The sequence below is a fragment of the Cygnus olor genome, chromosome 13 (genome assembly GCF_009769625.2).
Source record: "Cygnus olor isolate bCygOlo1 chromosome 13, bCygOlo1.pri.v2, whole genome shotgun sequence".
Taxonomy (NCBI): Eukaryota; Metazoa; Chordata; class Aves; order Anseriformes; family Anatidae; genus Cygnus; species Cygnus olor.
This window is the reverse complement of record NC_049181.1, coordinates 8,270,731-8,290,434: the sequence shown is the minus strand read 5'-3', so window position 1 is coordinate 8,290,434 and position 19,704 is coordinate 8,270,731. Positions and strand designations below refer to the sequence as shown.

The 19,704-nt window shown below is 43.3% G+C and overlaps 1 protein-coding gene across 1 annotated transcript in view; it reads right to left on the bottom strand.

Moving 5' to 3' along the window:
* Positions 1 to 9,701: 9,701 nt before the first annotated feature.
* GPC4 (glypican 4) overlaps positions 9,702 to 19,704 on the bottom strand; it is a 67,906-nt gene continuing 57,903 nt past the window's right edge. The window contains exons 5-9 of the mRNA XM_040572771.1: positions 13,921 to 14,051; positions 13,658 to 13,804; positions 13,101 to 13,237; positions 11,064 to 11,239; positions 9,702 to 10,725 (exon numbers count right to left, since the gene is read on the bottom strand). Of these exons, the coding sequence (XP_040428705.1) occupies positions 10,517 to 10,725; positions 11,064 to 11,239; positions 13,101 to 13,237; positions 13,658 to 13,804; positions 13,921 to 14,051 (800 nt within the window). The 3' untranslated portion in view covers positions 9,702 to 10,516. The remainder of the gene's footprint in view (positions 10,726 to 11,063; positions 11,240 to 13,100; positions 13,238 to 13,657; positions 13,805 to 13,920; positions 14,052 to 19,704) is intronic.

Sequence of the window (19,704 nt, the reverse complement as noted above, 5' to 3'; positions counted from 1 at the left end):
AATACCCAAGTGTGCATTGCGCAGTCCCAGCTGCTCTGGTAAAGGACTGCGAACCCTGGCGTGCAGATACAGACAGAAAGACAGAAGAGTACAGAAATAGCAGCAATGTACCTTCGGTTCTTAAAACAAGCTCAGAGTCTAAGGAGCAGGCAACAGTTTAGGAAGACTCACAGGCTTACAATTCCTCTGTTCTTAGGATGCGTTAGACATTCAGAATCAGCTGCTGTATTCAAGGAACCAGGTAAAACCCACTCGGATGCACCCTCTGCCCATACCTTTTTGCTGCACCTGTCAGTGATCCCAGCCCAGTAAAACCCTGAAACAGAGAACTGATGCAAAGCCGTCACTGAAGGCAGCAAAAGGGAATGGCCTGACACAAAAAGGATGCTGCTGATGAGGGCAGTGGTACCAATGTACCCAGCAAGCACAGGGGCAGCTGGCACTTGCAGCCCCTCGTCCAAAGCCCTGCCAGAGCCCATTCCCCTTAGCTAAGTTGGCAATGCCATCTAGTGCATAGAGGCAGAAATAGCAGTGTCTGCGGGCAGACAGGCATGCACGGCACCAGATGTGCAATCCAGATGTGCTCTCAGCTTGGGCCATGAGGCCCACGATGGCACCAGACTCCAACCTGCTGCCTTCAGTACCGGTGCCCTGGCCATGCTCACAGCCCTCACAATGCACATTTAAGCAGCCTCAAACATCACCTGCCCTAGATTTTTCCCACCAAAAAAAAAAAAAAAAGAGAGCCTAGCCTTATCCAGAAAGCTCCACTTGCTTTGAGAGGAAAGGGAAATCCTTCCCTTTCCCCAAAGGGTTTCAATTTAATTGTTCCAGCTTCATCAGCTTGTGGTCTTTACGGCCAATATAGCTCAACATTTTGGCTCTCTGGCGTCACTCGAATGTAAAACATCTCCCAAAGAAACATGTTTTTCACGCAAGACAAACACTCTCGCAGTAACAAGAAACATTTTTCTTAGACATGAACAAAGGGCGAGGTTTCTGCAGACAAAGGAACTGAAGGTTTCATTTTATGGAGCGCATTCTCTGACGCAGACCAAAATCTTTTTGCGTTTTGGGGTTGTTTTTTTCCTGAATGCCTACTTTTTCCAAAAATATATCTCATCTGATTATAATTTTCACTAGTGATTTAAAACTTTAATGAAAATAATTTGGCTTTTAGAGTACTTTTAACCAAAAAAATGCATCTTTCACTACAAACGCACGACCTCTATAACCAAAGTATGTTGATGGCTATTGAAAGCAGATATTTTGTGAAGAATATAAGTTGTGAACTTTTCGCTTTGTTGAAAAATGAATCTATTTCTAGCTCTGTAAGATACAACCTTCTCCTAGTGTTCTCCTAAGCTGTTCCTCAACCTGATTTAAAGGAGACAAGTTTATTTAAAGCTTTCGACTTCTTCCATATCATTAACACAAAGCATTCATAAGGACTCTGCGTTGCTCATTACAAACTCCTTGCCTTACATATTAAATGTACAAAATGCATTTGTATAAGCACAAAAAGGTAGTGGCAGAAAAATAATAAAATAAAAGGTATATCTAGGCTTGATTTAGAAGTAGAGTTTAATATAGAGACCAGATCCACCCCACTTGCAACCATTGAAGCCAGGATGTCTACCCACACCTGTACACTGCATTAGTAGGATGATTTGCCCGTAGAGCAGAGAAGATATTTCTCTGTGGCTACCGGTGTGGTCAGAGGGTCACGTTCACCTGGGCCATGCAGGGACTGGGCACAAGGCTCCCTGCACATGGGGCCTGAGGTGGGACAGGCTCAGCCCCAGCGCTGCTGGAGGCAGTGGGAACTCCTCCACAGACTTGGAGCAAAGTCAGGGCTTAAGTAGCAACTGGAAGGATAAAAGCTTGTGGGATCAGGCCTTAAACCAACAGCTCCTGACTCATGACAGCCTTGGAGAATGTCTGAAATAACCAATATTGTTACAGGCCCGCATGTTAAAATAAATGAAAATCCATAATGTTAATAGACATTAATTCATGCTAATGGAATCACTGCTCCAAAAGCCGAGTTCATAAGCCCAGCTAGGCCACTACCACCGTCTACACATTAAAAAGATCCAAAACATTTAAATATTGACCACATTCCTTTGAAATTAATAGTATTTCCTTTGGATTACGCATTGATCTCAGCTGAGCTGTGCTTGACATCTGGAGCAGTTAAAACAGCAACCTGAACAGCCATAGTCTGCCACTAATTTTGAAAGGAGAAAACCAATTTTAACTTATGCGCTCTCATTAAAACCACTCGGCTGTCTCAGTACTGGGCCCAGCAGAGCTGCAAAACCACTGCCTGCAATCGGCTGAGCCAGAGTGGCTGCCACTGCTTCAGCCCCGGGGCTGCTTGCATGGGTCCCCAAAATCCCTGTCTTCCTGGGGAAAGGCCCCTTGAGCACAGCTCTGATGGTGGAGGAATCATTTCATTGCTCTTAGCATTGCCTCGCCTGACCATCGTGCACGTGATGGGGAGGTTGGAGAACTTTTAGGTTTTGGTGGTTTTTTGTTTGTTTGTTTGTTTGTTTCTCCCCTTTAATGCTTTTGAAAAATCCATTGCTTCCTCCACGCACTGACACAGGACAACTCACAGTTGTGCTCTTGGCTGTACTCAAGTTCTCCATGCAGCTCTTAATTGCACAGGTTTAGCAACTGCTCACAGTGGGAACTCCTTCTAAAATGATCCTGGTGTGAGCAGCAAGGGCATGAAGCTGAGGAAGAAGCAAACCACCCTTTGCAATGCACCAGGAGCAAATCCTGCTGGGGAAGGTTTTCCCTTCCAGAATCCTCTGGCTCATTTCTGGTTCTTGGCATTCCCTGGATGGTACAGCACTAAACTTGTGTGAAAACCTGACTCCCACCACCCCACCAGCTACCCAGGGACCTTGCCCCCATCCACCCCGTCCCCATGAGGCTCCCCAGCAGCTTCTCCTGCCTGATACTGCCCTTGCAAAGCACAGACCTTAAATTTTCCCATAGGTGCTGCATCCAGCAGCACAGCAGCAGCAAGCTGGGGTGTTGTGGGGGCACCTGACGAGACCAGCATAGCTATCTGCTGTCTATACACTTCCCCCTTCAGCTAGGAAGCCAAATGTCAGAATTATTTAGCATAAAACACACAAGCAATTTAACACACCTAATTTATTTGGCTAATTATTTTCAGACAACGAGGCTCCGGAAGACCTCAGTCAAAGACAACAGCTTCTTTGTAATCTGTCCTCTTGGCCTCTGGCTGGCTGCAAGCACTCCCTCACCCACACAAACGCTGGTCCCCAACTGTCCCTTCTGGTGGGAGCACTGCTCAAACTCCAAAATCCCACCACTACATTATAGCAACAAATGCTCATTTGATACTCAAGTCTAATATTTTTGGAGGCATAAACATCCTAAAAAAATACATAATGAATAAACAGTGATTATGTATTCTAAACTTCTCCAATTGTGGACTTTTTCCCCCCCCCATGGGAATAGCAGAAAAAACAATGCCATGACACCAGCCAAATTTCATACTTGCCCCCAACCATGGAGGCACCAGAGCCTGATGTAAGTCAGTGCCTCATCTTCATTTCCTGATACATTTTACCTGGAACATCCTCAAAAAGCCAACACAGACCATGCTAGTGCATGGAAAATTCAGAGCAAACAACAAACTCATGTAGGTCTGTTAGAGTGGGAGACACTTTTCCTGTTATTCCACACACCTATCCATGCATCAGAGCACCCAGCTTCTCACCTGCAAACAGGACAGGCTGACCACCCCAAAGCCAGAGGGATGGTTTGAAGAAAAATGCATTGATTCATGCCTCTAGAACCCAGTCACACAGGCACAGATTTATTTAGGATTTCCCATAGCAGCTCTGATACATATTCACTCCATCATGGAGATTCAAACGAAGGCAGCCAATAAAAAGGAAAGAAAATGAACTCAAACAAGCCTCTTTGTTAAATCAGAATAGCTTTTCTACAGCAGCGACTTAGTTGATACAAATCTGTGACCTTGCCAGATAAAAGTCCCTGGAAATGCAGATGCACCTCCTGTTAACATCAGTGAAAAGCCTCCTGTGGACTTAACAGTCTTCAGATCTGCTTCTTGCACAAGACAACAAGCGCATGTGTGGTATTGGCATGGGGGAAATGGCTGAACATGTACAACAATTAGCTTTATAAATGTAAGATTTCAGCTATTGTTTTACTTGCCTGTCCCTAGGGATCCTCAGCATTACTGTATTATTGATGATGCTAAATTGGGTTTTCAACAAAGCTGTTTTGAAGGCTAGTGAATGCCAAAACAGCATTTCAAGCCATTAAACTTAACAGACGAAACAATTTCTTCTAAAAATAATCATAATTTCTTTCCACCAGAAAAAATACAAGCCTGGCCAATTCCTAATGTTTCAAGTTTCAAGCAGGCCTGTATTTTACAGCTAGACTTGCAAAGTTCTGAAAAAAATCAATTTACATTGGAAGCGGTAACAGACCTGGACTGTAGGTAAAGAGCAGCCACTCTACACAATGGGGCTGTGAGCAACTACAGGCTAACAAATTCCACCTTGCTAATCCTGAATTTTCCCGTTCCAAGGAAAAAAATGCAATGTCTTAACTCCTGCTAACATCCTCACCATTATGTTGATGCAAATACAATCACGAGGCAATTACCAGCCCAGCCAAGGGCCAGGCATTGTGGGGCTGACAATAAGTCGGCGAGCCATTTAGAGGAGAAACAAATAGCCTTAACCTCCTCCAAGATTTTAAGTCTCATTAGTATAAATCAGTAACCCAATTAATGAGGGTTTTAGCATATTGATTTGCATCAGATTACATGAATTAATGACACACATAGCAGGAGACAACGTGGCAGGAAGCGCTGGGAATACAAACGGCTATGTAAAGGAAGGCTCTGGGAAGATGAACAGCTATGTAAAAGAAGGCGATGCAGAGCACCGATTTTGACTGAGCGTGGCAGAAGCCTCCTTCCAGACACGAACAGAGTTCCTCCATCATCTTGCTCACCCTCTGGTAGACACATGGGACAGCTACAAGGACACGGCCCCAGCTTTTTCCCCCTTCTTCTCAACCATACTGCAGTGCACCCAGCAGCCCAGCGGATACCCACATTGGCATTACTGGGCCAAAAACCCAAGTAGGTCTGTAGCCTATTTGCTGCCCTTCTCCATCGCTTGGCCCCTTTCCTGGGCTTCCAAGAGAAACCGGCTTCTGAAATGTGTAACAAGGTTAGGCGGGTTTGCCAGCGTGAATTGTAAGAGCTGCTTTGGGAAGAATATGGAAGCTCTTGTTTTTAACAGTTGTGGTGATCTGTGGCTGGGGGTTAAAAGGACATAGCCTCCGGAGGAGGCCACACAAGCAAGAAGATCCACAACAGCGCAAGAACTATGGGAAGAACCAGCTAAGTCAGCGAGGAACAAGGGGCAAAGGCAGTGAGAGCGGGCTGGAAGGAGCCCAAACAAGCAGCCAACAAGGCAGAGCAGGCTCAGGAGCAAAAGCAGCTCCACCAACTGCCCCAGCATCAAGCCCATCACACCTGGGAGAGAAAACACAACACTGGGACATGCCACCAGCATCCCCCAGAAGGAATCATGCCCAGGGACTAAATGTTCATTTGTCATCCGGTAACTCTGCGAGACCTGCGGGGTTCAGCAAACGCCTCCTGCCCAGGGCCCCTCCATCTCGGCAGGCTGCCCAGTGCCACAGACTGCCAAAGAGGACGGCCCTTTCAGAGAAAAGGGACAAAGGGGACGCCTTCCCCTCCTCCCGAGGCGGGCAGCCCCTCCTTGATCCAGCAGCTATAAAAGGGCTCTCAATCCATGTAATCCATTAGACACAAATTACAGCAATTTAAGCACACTTGACCCAGAATTACAGCAAGCCCATAAATAGCTGCATCTTCCCAGGCAATTTACACTGTTACATGCCCTCCAACAAGCAAAAGCAGAGGATTTAAAACAGAAACAAAAACAAACCATAAAAACAAACAAACAAACCCCCAAAAAACATGATGCCTGCAACAGCAGTATTGAGAAGAACTGAAAACCAGTACTAAAGGTTGGTTTACATTCAGGTTGTCCTCAAAAAAAAAAGCCACAGTTACACAATCTCTAATCAACATGTGTCTTGCACATATGGATCACCTTAAGCCATTAAATCACAGCCACAAGAAAGAAGATGGTGTGAAGAAGTGTGGCATGACACCACACAACCGTTTGGGACAAGGAAGATAACCACACCAAGCACAGGGGACGCTGGCACAAGGACAGCATGGGACAGTGCTGACCAAGGCAGCTGCTTCACCCTCCCAGGGCAGCTCCTTGCTGCAAATCTCACCCTGGGGTGTAACCCTCACCAGCCAGGTTGGGAATTGCAATGCTCCTACATCAATTTTACCACTCTGCTTTCATTTCTATGTTTTTAAATTACGATTATCCTTACAGACAGCATCCAAAAGAGAAGCAGCAGAGGAAGGCCACCTCAGCCCATCCTAAATGGAAAAATAAAACCAACAGCATTAAGGGGAAAAAAAAAAAAAAAAGGCTGTTTTCTTCCAACAATGGGAGATGGATATATCCAGGCTTGGGTTTTCAGCCACAGCCACCAGCTTTCACTGGCACAATCCTTGCTCTTCAGCATCCCCAAGATGCGTCAGGAGTGTCTGTGTTGGCAGCAGATGCCCATTTGTTGCTCCCAGCTGTAGGGATGTGCAAGTGCATAGGCCTTCCCACCAACAAGAAACGCTGAGGTTTTGTGGTGGAAAGTGACGTGCACAAGAGCAGCATCCCTGGTGGAGGGTGCCAGTGGCCTGGTTTACTGCTGCTGCCAGCACATCAGCCGTGCACCATGCATCATTGCTTTCACAACAGGGGACTGCACAAGAGAGGTATGAAGGTAGAGGGTGTCAGTGGTGGGGTGACAAACAGAGCCATTAGTTACTGTAGGACGTGCTACAACTAAAAACGTCCAAAGAAATTGAAAGGATTTTTTATGTGCCTTGCTCTGAAATGTCTGATACCAGATGCTACTATGAGCAAGGAGCCAGGACCAACTCAGAGGTCTTACCTGGTTCAGCAAGTCTTGCATCCGGCTAAAGCAATTAGAGGATGGGGAGGGAAAGTTCATCATCATCAGGTTTAAGAAATAATTGAAGTACTGAGAACTTGCACCTTTCAAAATACATAAGCTAACTTGCCCATGAGGACAAATGCCACGTTAAGTTCAGCCTTCACTGCAGGATCACCCATTTTGCTGCCCAGAAGCCTCCCACAAGAATAACCACAACAGGAGGCAGTGCCAAGGCCAGAACAGCACCGGGGCGACTCCTCCTGCCGCTCCGGTCACCGGTCCCGACTTCGGGCCACACCATCCATCACAGGATGAAATGAGAGGCTGTTTGAATACAGGAGTGCCGTTGTTTGCTCTCTTTTTCTCCCTTCATTACTATCAGAAGTGTAAATAGGCAGGCTGGTCTGCTGGGGAAACCCATAGCGACCTGTACGTGCACATCACCTGAACGGCCGCTGCAGCACAGGGCGGCGTGTGCTTCACTCAGAAGAGCAACAGAGTCACAGATCTGTTACAGCAGATCCTTTCACAGACTGGATTTTTTTTATTCCACCTCTGGGAGACAGCACCTCAATGCCACCAAGAATACCACCTTCTCTGGTCAACTTTGTTTTTGAAGCTCATTAGTACTTGCATTAATTTTAATTATTAATTTATACACGGGAATTTTTCTTTAAAGCATGACCATAATGGCAATGGTTATTTGGAAAAAAAACAAACACTGGAAGAAATGGAGCAGATGCCTTCTGACGAGCAAGCAGCCAGCAGCATGCCTCAGTCCCCACCCGTATGGTTTAGTTTACAAGCTCATGTCAGAGAGCCAATTTCACACACAAACACAAAATAAAAGCAGGAACACAACTTTTCATCATCCTACACTGATGTTTACTCTTGTTTCCTGTAGCCCCAGGTGACAAATCTGTCCTTGATATAGCGGAGGATTGTTGTGCTATTAACAACATCAACTGGACAAGTTTAAAACTCATGTCAGGTCTTCACATTGTTCACTTTTACCAAACTAATGAATAATAATTAGTAAGCAATTAGATGTAAAATGATAAATATAAATTCTGAAATGTTTTCCTTTAAGTACACACTGGGCAGAACGCTCAAAAGCAGGAGAATTTACAAGCAACTTTCTTACATATGAACATTTATGCCAAAAACTGAGATCTTGGAAAAGTCAGCCACTCTGAACACAGGGCTTTTGTTTCACCATTCTCTGAGCTCTGAAGAAGTTTAATTTTTTTTTTCTTCATTTAACTTTGCCGGCCTGCCAGCTGGGTATAAGCCAGAAGGGTTATCCAGTCAGACCTTACTGTGATATATTTACAATGGTAGTGCATCTAAGGTTTGTTTATTTCAGGATTAAAATTCAAATGGTTAGAGCCATTTAAATAATTAAAGGGCAATCAGAAAATGCCATGAAACCAAACAAATCAGTAAAAGTCATGGAAACCATCAGCAATATTTAATTCAGAAATTCTCTTTGTTAAGGAACTTAGCTGAAAGAAAACAGCTGGATGTAGTTCAACCCTCTAAATTAAAAACAATCTAACAAGGTCTATAGGGATAACTCTTTCAGCTACATATTGGAGACCAGATTCACTTCTACCAAGTAAATGTAATAGCACTCAAAGCTAGAAAGGAAATTCCTCAGAACTGAGGTAGTTTCTAAGTATCAGCACATTTTCCAATTCCTCACAAGGCAACTTAGCTATTTACAATCCATTTTTTCCCACACATAAAATTTATAACTTTTTCAATTTTATGCTTCCATGATTTATTTTCTAAAGAAAAATAATCTAGCCAGAATATCCCTACTCTACTAACATCATGTTTTAATAAATAACGGGCTACTTCTAGTAAAATTAAGCCTCCAGGATTGTTTATACCAGCCAAGAATATTCCATCTTTATAGCTTTGCAGAAATTTGGTGTGAAAATAAAGTTGAATATAACGCTGACCCTGAGCTAACAAGTAATTAATGCTTCAATATAAAAATAGAAAATTATCCTTACAACACAAGGGTGGAATACAGCAAACCCTCCCTCTCTCTGGATTGCTCTCCTGGCTGGATCCCAGCATCCAGCCAGACCTAAAGGCTACCTAAAGCAGGAGGAGACACATGCAGAATAATTTTTGAGTCTTTCTGAAGACTTCCCCCCCAACTCTTTTAAAAATTATTTAATATCTTTTTCTTAAAAATATACTTTTCCTTTATTAATGAGTTGCTGTACCACAACACTGTTCCAGCTGCAAAAGCATACGTAGAGAGAGATGGGCATCTTGCATAGCTTCGAAAAGCTGCAGTCACTCTGTGCCCGGGCACTGGCTCCCAGGGGACCAAGAGCACCAAAAAGGAGGCATCTTCGGCCCTGCCAGCAACAGTGCAACAGGGCACCCTGCCCAGCCTTCCCTTCTGCCCCTGGTCAGAGAGGAGACAAAACTTTTGCTAAAACAAAACCAACAGTTCTCCCTCCTTCACCCCCCGGCAAAGTATTCCTAAAAATAAAAAATAGAAGAAAAATAATCCAGCATTCATCTAACAAATTTGCAGACAAGACACGTGTTGGCATTTGGATCTGTGACACGACAAGTTGCTTCCAACCGAACAAGTTTAATGCCTTATTCCCACTGGAGATGCACTTCAGGAACTGACCTACATGAGTTACAGCTAATTGCAAGGATCCTGGGGAACGAATGATAATTCTTCTTAGCATCTGCAAAACTGGAATTTTCTGTAGTCTCTTCCAATTTAACCAAACATCCTGTAAAGAAAGTACAGCCTGCTCCTGGCATTACCACCTTATGCAAATGGGGCACTTGGCACACTGACCAGTTCTGTCTTCGTGTTGTTTCGCTGCATAATAAAGACAAATTACTTCCACTTTTTTCCAGACAAGGCAACTAACATTACGTGGATAAATGGGAAGTTAACTACATGAAACATGTTTTCTGCTTGTTTGGTAATTATTTTTTCCCCATAAGATAAACATGATAAATAAAACCTGCTTCTGTACAGATATTTCTCATTTCAGAAACACATACTTGTTACATGCCAAGAAAGGACCCTGGGTTTCTTCTTTTTGTAAGAAATGTGGTAAAATAAAAATAAAAAATAAAAAAAGTGATAAAGACAAATGCAGAGCTAACTACAGGCTTGTATATACATTTCTGTTATCCACCTCTATCATGGACTCTTGGTGAACAGGACAGACTGGTAGGCCCCATTCCTGTTATTCCCAGAATAGCAAGGGAAAAAAATCAGTATCTTAAAACCAGTGGCAACATAGTAAAAACTGTACACTGTTGTCCATTAACTTAAAAAGCAAAGTCACTAGATGGTATAAAAGTGAAAGCAGGTGCCTTCTAACTTTGATAATAAGTCTTTTTTTCCCCCTATGCTGCACAATTATCTCCATTGTCTTTGCATGGCCAAGAACAAAATGCTAAGGAACAAGGCTGCTTGTGATAAACCGCTACTGGTAGCGGCAGAAGTGTTCGCTTTTTTATCACTCTTGTTGGAGCTTCCAGTAACTTCAGTTGCATTGAACTCGAACTCCGGGGAGCACTGCTGGAACTCGCAGCCGCTGCCGCTCTCCTCCCCGCTGCTCTCCTCACCTGCAGGAAACACACACACACACACCCTGTAGCCCTCTGCCATCTGCAGCTCAACGCTTTGTTTGCAAAAGGCAGCAAGGAAAAGAAAAAAAACAAAAGCACAATATGCAGATGCCTGCGTGATGCTCCTGGTGTAAGGAGACTGCCGACACCTCACAGCGGGCAGTATTTCAGCATTTACGAGACTCTGCGCACAGCCTGCCAGCCATGCAATTTCTCACCCTCCTTACTAACTCACGGATAGCTGAAGCTTAACTAGCTACCCCATGTTAGAATGAACTCCAATTAAAAGGAGGAAGAAAAAAAATAAAGCAAAAGGCAAACAACAGCAAACGTACTGATGTCAATGAAGTCAACGTCGTTCCCACTGTATGCGTTCTTCAGCTTGTTGGTCATCACCCGCAGAGCCATGATTTGCCGGCGAATCATCATGTCTGGCTTGGTAATATCGACTTCCACCTCTGGGTTATTCACCTGACTTGCCAAGCCGTTTCCAGTCACTGCAAAGTCATATCTAAAAAGAAACCATTCCTGACGTTACTGGAGCTGCAGCTCTGCAGGGACCACACTGAGGGGTGAGAGTGTGGAAATTCAGTGATGCCAACCCCCCTTCTCCACTCAGGTGATTTTCTGAGCCTAATGCTTTCTTCCCGCATGCAAGCCCACATGGAGCACTTCTCTGGCTTCTTAGCATGAGAAATTAATCGGTGTTTTTATGTATCCTGTGCCCTTTACATGCCCGCCTTTTACCTGCGGGAGGTGGGGTGAGGTGGAATTTTCTCCTCAGTGTGAAAAAAGGAAGATTTAGGGTTTATAATAATAATGGCTTAACAGCAGCATAAATCAGCTTGCTGCAAGGCAACAGAGCAACACAAGCTATTGAGATGCCCTGATGTCCAGTTAGATGACACTTGTGGGAAAACAGCCTTTGGGGTCATAGCTATACCAGAGAAACCTACAGGAACTGTTGGAGGCAAGAGTCATTCTGGCTTTGCATAATGCACCTCAACAATAAAGCTGCGGTACTACATATGGACTGCTCACCACATAGACACGAGATGCAGTTTCTCCAATAACTCCAGCAGGAAAAACATCTGTGATTTTGAAAATGAGATGACATAACCCAACTTATTGGTAGACAACAGCCATCCTACTCTGCCTGAGGATGTGTGCATGCTCAGGTCTGCACCGCTACACATCTGAACACAAGGACAATCTGCTGGTTTAAATGAGCTACTGAGCAATAAAACCCAACAGAATATATCTCCTGAAACAGGCATTTGTAGTGTCATCTTACAGAGTACGAAATGACTCCTTTTATCTTACAGACCAGATATATGACACTGCTTTCTAATTCCAATTACCTGACTTGCAAGAAAAATCACTGTTTAACAGAAGAAGAAAATATTATTTTTGCTTAATTACAGTACCAACATTAGTTCCTGCAGACAGGAGGGCAGACCCATTTCTTGTGACAGAGACCCAAACCATCAAGCTAGCTGAGCAATGCAGTTTCAGGCACCCAAGAAACAGTGCAAAATTTATGCAGTAATCCTGCACACCAGAAATATCAAAATATTAAGAGCAAAAACTGTAAATATGAAGAAAAACTGCTGGAAAACCCTGGACTTTTATATATATATATATATATATATTTATATTTATATATATATATATATATATATATACACACACACACACACACACCGAACATCTTGGATTTTGCTTATTTCCTCAGTAAGCAAACAGGAAAAAAAAACCCTTCTATTTCCAAAATAAAAGTTACAGTTACATAAACCATATGACAGAAATCCTTTGGCTTATTCATGTGTTGGTAATTTCTTCCCTAACAAAAAAAAGTGGTTTCGTAACTATTTTTCCACAAAAAGTGTGCATGAAAACCACTGGTCCCATTGTGCCACTGTCCTCACCAGCAGAGGAGCAGACCTTTCTCCGGCCTCCAACTCCTTTGTCCTTGCTCATCAAGAAACCCAGAAATAGCTCCTGGTAACCATCACGCAAGAAGCACAAAGTGGGGGCACTGATGCAACAACACAACGTGAGCATCTCCAGTCTTTTAGCCAAGGCTTTGTACACCTCACCTCCCCAGACCTGCCAGTGGTCAGTAAGAGTCCTAAGTGCAAAGAGAGATGTCGCATCTAGCTATCTTTTAAAACAAACCACCACATAGAGCTCAGACAACCCTTTAGCTTTGCATTCGAGCTCTCTTGCCTACAAGAAGATGAGCCAAGGGAGCAGCCAGGCTCAGGGGAGATGTGTGTGAGCCCTGGAAGAGCAGAGGCTCATGGTGTTAGGCCAGCATACGGGGACAAACTGAGGGGGAGCGTTCACCCAGTACAGGGGTTTCTCCAAACCTGCTCTTGGCGCTCCCATTCCAGCACTCGTTCTCGTTGACAGTGCCTACAGACATCTTTTCATCGTTGCAAATGTTGCCAGGGAGAGATGACCAAAATTTTTTGGCTTGCTTCAGCTTTTCTTTTACATCAGTAACCTATTAAAAAAAAGAAAAAGGCATAATCCAGAATACCAAACACTCATTAAAAGTGAAGCTGGAAAGGTATTTTTATCCTAACAGACGTGTACAGGCCAGATCTTTAGGCTGCATGTAAAGTTGCGTCGTTTTGATGGTTGATTTACTTTTTAATACAAAATTAAACACCACTCTTCAAACACATATTACTCATAAGCAAAGCCTTTAAACAGGCACTTTCTGACACACAAGCATTGAGGTAATTTACATCCAGAGCCATGGACAGATTACACCCCTCAGAGAGTTTAAGGCAGCCAAGGAATATTTAAGAAAGAAAAGAGAAAACCACCAACCAACAACTATAAATTACAAGTGGAAAAAGCACACCACGCTACATGGGGGAGTAGCACCTGCACAGTACCGGCCAGACAGGGCACTCACCAGCCTGTCCAAACTCGTGCCAGCGGCTGTAGTTGGCCGCTCCTCTGGGTTGTATGGTCTAAAGCGAGCGCTGAAACCACTTTCAGAGACAGAGCGAGCGGTTCGACCTTGTGCAAGTGTTTTTGGCTGGCCACAACCCTGGAAAACCTATGCAAGAGAAGGAAACAGTTTTACAAAATGGGAGTTCACGAGAGACCTCCTCTTCAGAACCCAGAGGGAAATATACTGGACAAATAAAGCCAGTGTCCCCACTGCCCATTTACCTTCTGAGACACCTGCATGCTGTTCTCCTGCATGTTCATGATTGCATCTGAAATTTTCACATCAATGGGATCCATGACTGACTCAATATTAAAAGGCCCCTCCAGCCTCTCTGCTACCAGCAGCATCGAATCTAACACAAAGAGAAATGAAAGCTTTTAATGGAGCTGCTTCAAGGATAACACACATCAAGCACACGGGGATGCACAGACCCTCTGCTCCAAAACATGCATTTCAAGCATGCTCCTGAGCAGAACAACATCCCCTCCCCATCACTCATAAAAGGCAGTGTGGTGTTGCATTTGAAACTCCACACAATCCGATGTGAACAAGCGACTAGTTTGCTCTGCACGAAGACATCAAGGCAAGACGTGGCCATGACCAGCCCAGCAGGGCTGGCCAACGAGAACCACGCGGGTGCCACGGCAGTGCACAGATGTTAACCACCACAGCATCACTTCTGACTAGCGCACGTCTGCAGGAAACATTGTGCTGCATTCCCAGCACCTATAACTTCACCGGACTGGCTGGCACTTACTGGGCTGCCAGCACTCGGCCGTGGGCTCATACACATCAAAAGCGGCGCTAAGTGAGGGAGAGCCTTTGCAGTCTGCCAAAATGTAGTCTGTAATCAGCTACTCCCACGAAAACTAGCATTACTAAAACCCTCCTCTCCATACTTATTTATTAAAGGTTTCCTTGTGTCACTTGTTTTTAAAGACTGCTTTCAGAGCTGAAAGAGAGAGAGCCACCGGCTTCGTCGTGCCAGTCCTGACCATCAGACACTGACACAGAAGGGTCCAAGAGCACCACTGCCACGGCCTCTCCCTTACAGAGGGCTACAGACTTGGCTGTCTGGAGGCAGCCAAGACATGGGACTGTATGGTCTGGCATTACATGGACACAAGGGAGAGTGCAGGAGACCAGGACAAATGCTGTGCACTAATGATATATATGACATGTGTTCTATGCAAGGGGAGATGGAAAAGTCCCTCAGCCAACACGGGCTCAGTCCTCCCGTGCTGACACGCACGTACTCTTCAAATACATCATTAAACATGGCAGCTACTGTACTTCCATCACTTCCTCTGGGAAATTATTATTGGCATTAAAGATTTCACTCTGCACTGCATTTAATTTAAGCCTTCTCTGAGCTTCCCCTAAATGGCACCTGCAGGCCCGTGTCTTGTGCTGGACAGTCACCTCTTCTTGCCCATCACAACCTTTACTTAACATCAGTTTTCTCTGCAACCCCTCAATTCCTGAAGCACTCTGTTTTCTGCTCTCCTCTCCTGTGTCGCTTCATGCTGCTACGCCACAAACTTGTAACTCTGAAGTTGCATTTTTTTATATATATATATTTTTTAATTTTCCTAGCCTGTGTGATGCAGAGGTGAGCACAACAGCCCCTACAGCCCCCAAGGAAGCCCTGTCCCGAGGAGTGGCTCCCCACTCCCAAGGATACACCCGTTCCCTTCCATTAAGGAAGAATGGAGTGTTTTACATTCAGTCTATTAATTTCTCTTGAAAAGAGTTTCTTGTGATGTTCATTCTCCTAAGTGCAGAAGGTACTTTCAACAAGCAGAAAATTTCTGTGGGCTTCAGTTACCAATTAGTCCTATAAAGATACTCCAAGCACTAAAACATTTACTAATAGCTCTGCCTGCACGTCCAATTCCTTTCAAGCTACACTTAAAAAAAAATTAAAATATGCAATTTAGCTACTTGCATATTTAAAAAATAATAAAAATAAATCCCAAAAATTCAACTCAAAAAACACCACACAAGTTGCAGAAGCATTCCGAGCCTGGAAATCCACTCCTTAAAGACAACTCTGTTTTAAATATTTGCTGGGCATTAATTAAGGACTGATCAGGGGATCAAGACACCCTAAAAATTCCTTTGGAGGAGCTGCAGCATCAGTGAAGACCAGTGGTGCCACCCAAGGGATGCTTAGGGATGAAACCCACAAGGAGCTCAAGCCCCAGGAAACACCCTCACCCCTCAGATGCACACAACCAGCATTAATGACAGAGCCGCTGCAGGGCATGGCTGGAATTTAGCCGTCAGTGACTACAAACAGGTCTGAAATAAATGCATTTTTTTTAAAGAAGGTGATAACAAATGAAACAAAGAGTCTTAGACTGTATTGTGGTGGGCTCCAATAAAGTGATGCTTCAAATCTCTGAGTAATGACTACTAGCATGAATATACCATTGTGCCGGAGGAGAGAAAAATGCTTTTGATGTGCTACCAAATGGAGACTTTTGTAAACAAGTGGAGCACAACTTAAATGTGTTCATCATTGTCAAAGCTTTTGGGGTTTTTCACGCACATAAAGAACATCCCATCGCAGTTTGGAGGAAGCCGCTCATTTCAAATAAAAATATTATGAATAGACAGATAATAAAACACAAAAATGCATAGTTTTAAAAAAAGAAAATCATTCCATTTTGTAACTACTTAATTCTCTGAGTGGCCAGGAAAGGCCGCAGATCAATAAAGTGTTTGTGAAAGACTGAAAGGAAACATAAACCCCAATTCTTCTGGCTGTTTGGCGTCTTTGTAAACTTTGAGCCGGGCAGGCCATACACAAGACCATGGGAATGTAGAGCGAATTGGGTCCTTTGTTACCGATGGTGCCATGGCGTTACATGTATCACAGCAAAGGAATGCAGCCACTGCTTTGACTGCTGATATAGAAAATGCATTCGGACTCCAGCAGAGCTGCCAAAGCTGGCTATAAAAGATAAGGAAAGTAATAATTGCCCTTGGAGAATATATTCAACTGTAGCTCTTCAGGAGCAGTGATAGATACTGACAAGAAGCACTAAATGAAATAAACTTTCATTAAAAAGGGCGGGGGGGGGGAGGAATAGGGGACTCTACCCAGCCCACAGTCTTGATTTGGGGGTGATCCTGCAAACTTTTACCTCCCACCAGGAGCTGGCTGGTGCCCTCACCAGCAGTCATAGTGAACAGTAGATTCCCTCTGGCAGCCACATTTGACATTAATAAGGTTGGCTGGGATTCAAGATAACATTAGCACTTGAGAGTGGAGGCAAGTAGCACTAAAACCATAAACTAAGCTTAGGTGTAACTTGTCTCCCAGAAAGATTTTCCTCCCCGCTCCCCCTCCCCAGCTCCGGTTCAAAATAACTGACACTTACAAGCCACGGCAAGGTGGCTCCGCAAGTTTGATCTACTTCACAAAAAAAGTCTGGCAGAGTCAAAAACATATGCTGGTCATTTATTACAAACAGAGAGCATGACAAAGACTGTCTCTCCTTACTGTGCTGGGGACACAGAAGTGGATTTGGAGAGGTGAAAAAACAACAACAAAAAAAAACACCACACCATATAGCATCATCCCTTAAAGACCCTTTTCCTCCTGCATACATTTGTCCTTGCTACTGGCATTGAGACAATCCTTGGCGACAAAGCACCTCGCACTCATGAAGGAAAGCAATTCTTTTGCATTGTGCCACCAATAATCAGAAACCCACATCTTCAGCCTCACTGTCTGACTTGAAGAACAAAAGGCAGTTTTCAGCCTTAACCCCAAGATCTGATTTAAAAGGGGAGGGAAGGAGGGGGAAGACCTTGACCATTCATTAACAACAATCATTTTTTTTAAAAGGAAAAAATTCTTTGCACACAAAGTAGTACTCCAGATATGTATATGGGGAGCCTGAATTCTACATCTTTGAGCAGAGTAAACCTTTGTGGAAAAAAAAAAAAAATCATGAAAAGGCACTGGAGATTAACATTGTTAATTCAGGAAAGCTTTTACATATACCCCCACCCCAAAGCTTGTCTGAAACAAAGTATACCCCTGCCTAATTGGTGTACAATTGTGTCGAGAATGGATGGCAAAATAATTTAAAGACAGTTAAATTAGAAAAAAAGAGTACAACTCAATCATTGTTTCATACATTGCAACCTTAAATGGTACTTTGCAAAAGTAAGGCAGGAGGAAGTCTTTGTCTTGAAGAGCCTACAAACTCAGCATCTCAGTTTGGAAAAGCTTTACATAAGTGACTTACATAGAGAGCCACTAACTTTGGGGGTGCTATTCTTCTATTAAACATTGTCAATCTGGGCATAACCAGGCAATGAAGACAGAGATAAATAAAGGTTACTGAAAAGAAAGGAAAGACAATGATAAAAAACAAACACTAAGCTATACTATAGTCAGAAATAATCTTACAAATTCATGTTTTTTTTTTAAAACAGAAACATGTACACATAAACATTCAGATGCATATTTTATACACACATACACACAAATTCACACATACTTCCAGTATCTATTGCAAGTTCCCCTCTTTAACTATCTTTAAATTATTTCACTCAGTTCAAAATCTATTTTTGGCACACAAATTATCATAGCTTAGTATTTACGCCCACAATGCAAACCAGGATTAAGCACAAGCACATGCAAGTGAGTTGTTTGGGTTTTTTTTTTTTGTTTGCTTTTAAACTTAAAAACACGCAAAGGACATTTGTCACATATGCCCCCCCCCAAACACCAGATCTGTTTAATTTAGTTTGCCTCAAGTGTCAAATTGAGATGGAAAATAAAATCTGCAACATAAGCAGCACCTGTTCAGTTATTAAATTGACTGAAGAAAGCACAGCTTAAGTTTTTGGTATCTGCGCTCCACCACAAGTGCAAATAGTGCCAGTAAATGTAACAAAACGTAATACCGTACTTGAGTAATGAGTGGGCAAGAAGCCCTTAGGGAGAAAGCACTGCAAGAAGAAAGCTTTGCTTCCAACCTGGAATTGCACTTATTTATTTTGTCTTGTTTAATAATCTTAATTATTGTATGTAGTCCCTGATCAGTCTCGTGTGACAGGGCTTGCTGGCTTCCCCCAAGTTTTGTTTTTAGTTGCATACCACCTACAGCAATTAGCTGCTTGTGCTTTTGTCTGTTTTCTGGCATTATGCCCTTCTCTTTCATGGGATTCCTCTTTTCTACTTGGACTAGATGTTTGCAAGTCTCCTGGCTTTGAGCTATTTCAGCAACAATTGTAGCTGAAATACTTAATATTCTCATGAGAAAGACGGCTGGCAGGAATGGGGGGGCAGGGGGTAGGAATGACAGCCTCCCAGAGAATGACTTGGAAACCCAATTTAGTGTCACATTTAACTCCCTATATGGAGCACACAGGCAAAAAAACACCTTCTGAAATAATACCCTTCATACATCCAGTTGGCACAAGCAATTAAATGAAAAGCCTGTACACAAAACACAAGTTCTACAATTTAAATCTAGCCTGAGACACCAATTATCAGCAATTTCCCTTTTTTATCTCACAGTTTAATGAAAGGGAAATTTTTTCTAACAGCTTTTTTTTTTTTTTTAATTTTTTTCCCTCCAAGAGCAGGATTGGAAGAGTACCACAGCCTTGTCAGTAGCTGCAGAAACTTCACATGTGCATTTCATCACATATTAAAAGCGTAGTGAAGTGACTGTTCCCAAAAGATGCTTTCACAGATAAATCAAAGCTCCTTGAAAAGGAGCACAAATGAAAACATTTAACATTACCTTGCCCGTGCCCCAAAAATGTGATGTGTCGCAAATTCTGCAGTCTTGACCCAAGGTAGCATTTAATATTTCAGTCTACTCATATATTAGACTAGTCAATCTACTGCATATATCAAATAATAACATTTATAAGCATGTAAGAGAAATAAACAGGAGGAAGACGATGACAAAAGTATTTGCAAAGCACCACATACAGCCTATTAACAAAGATGGTAGCTTATCACCAAATGA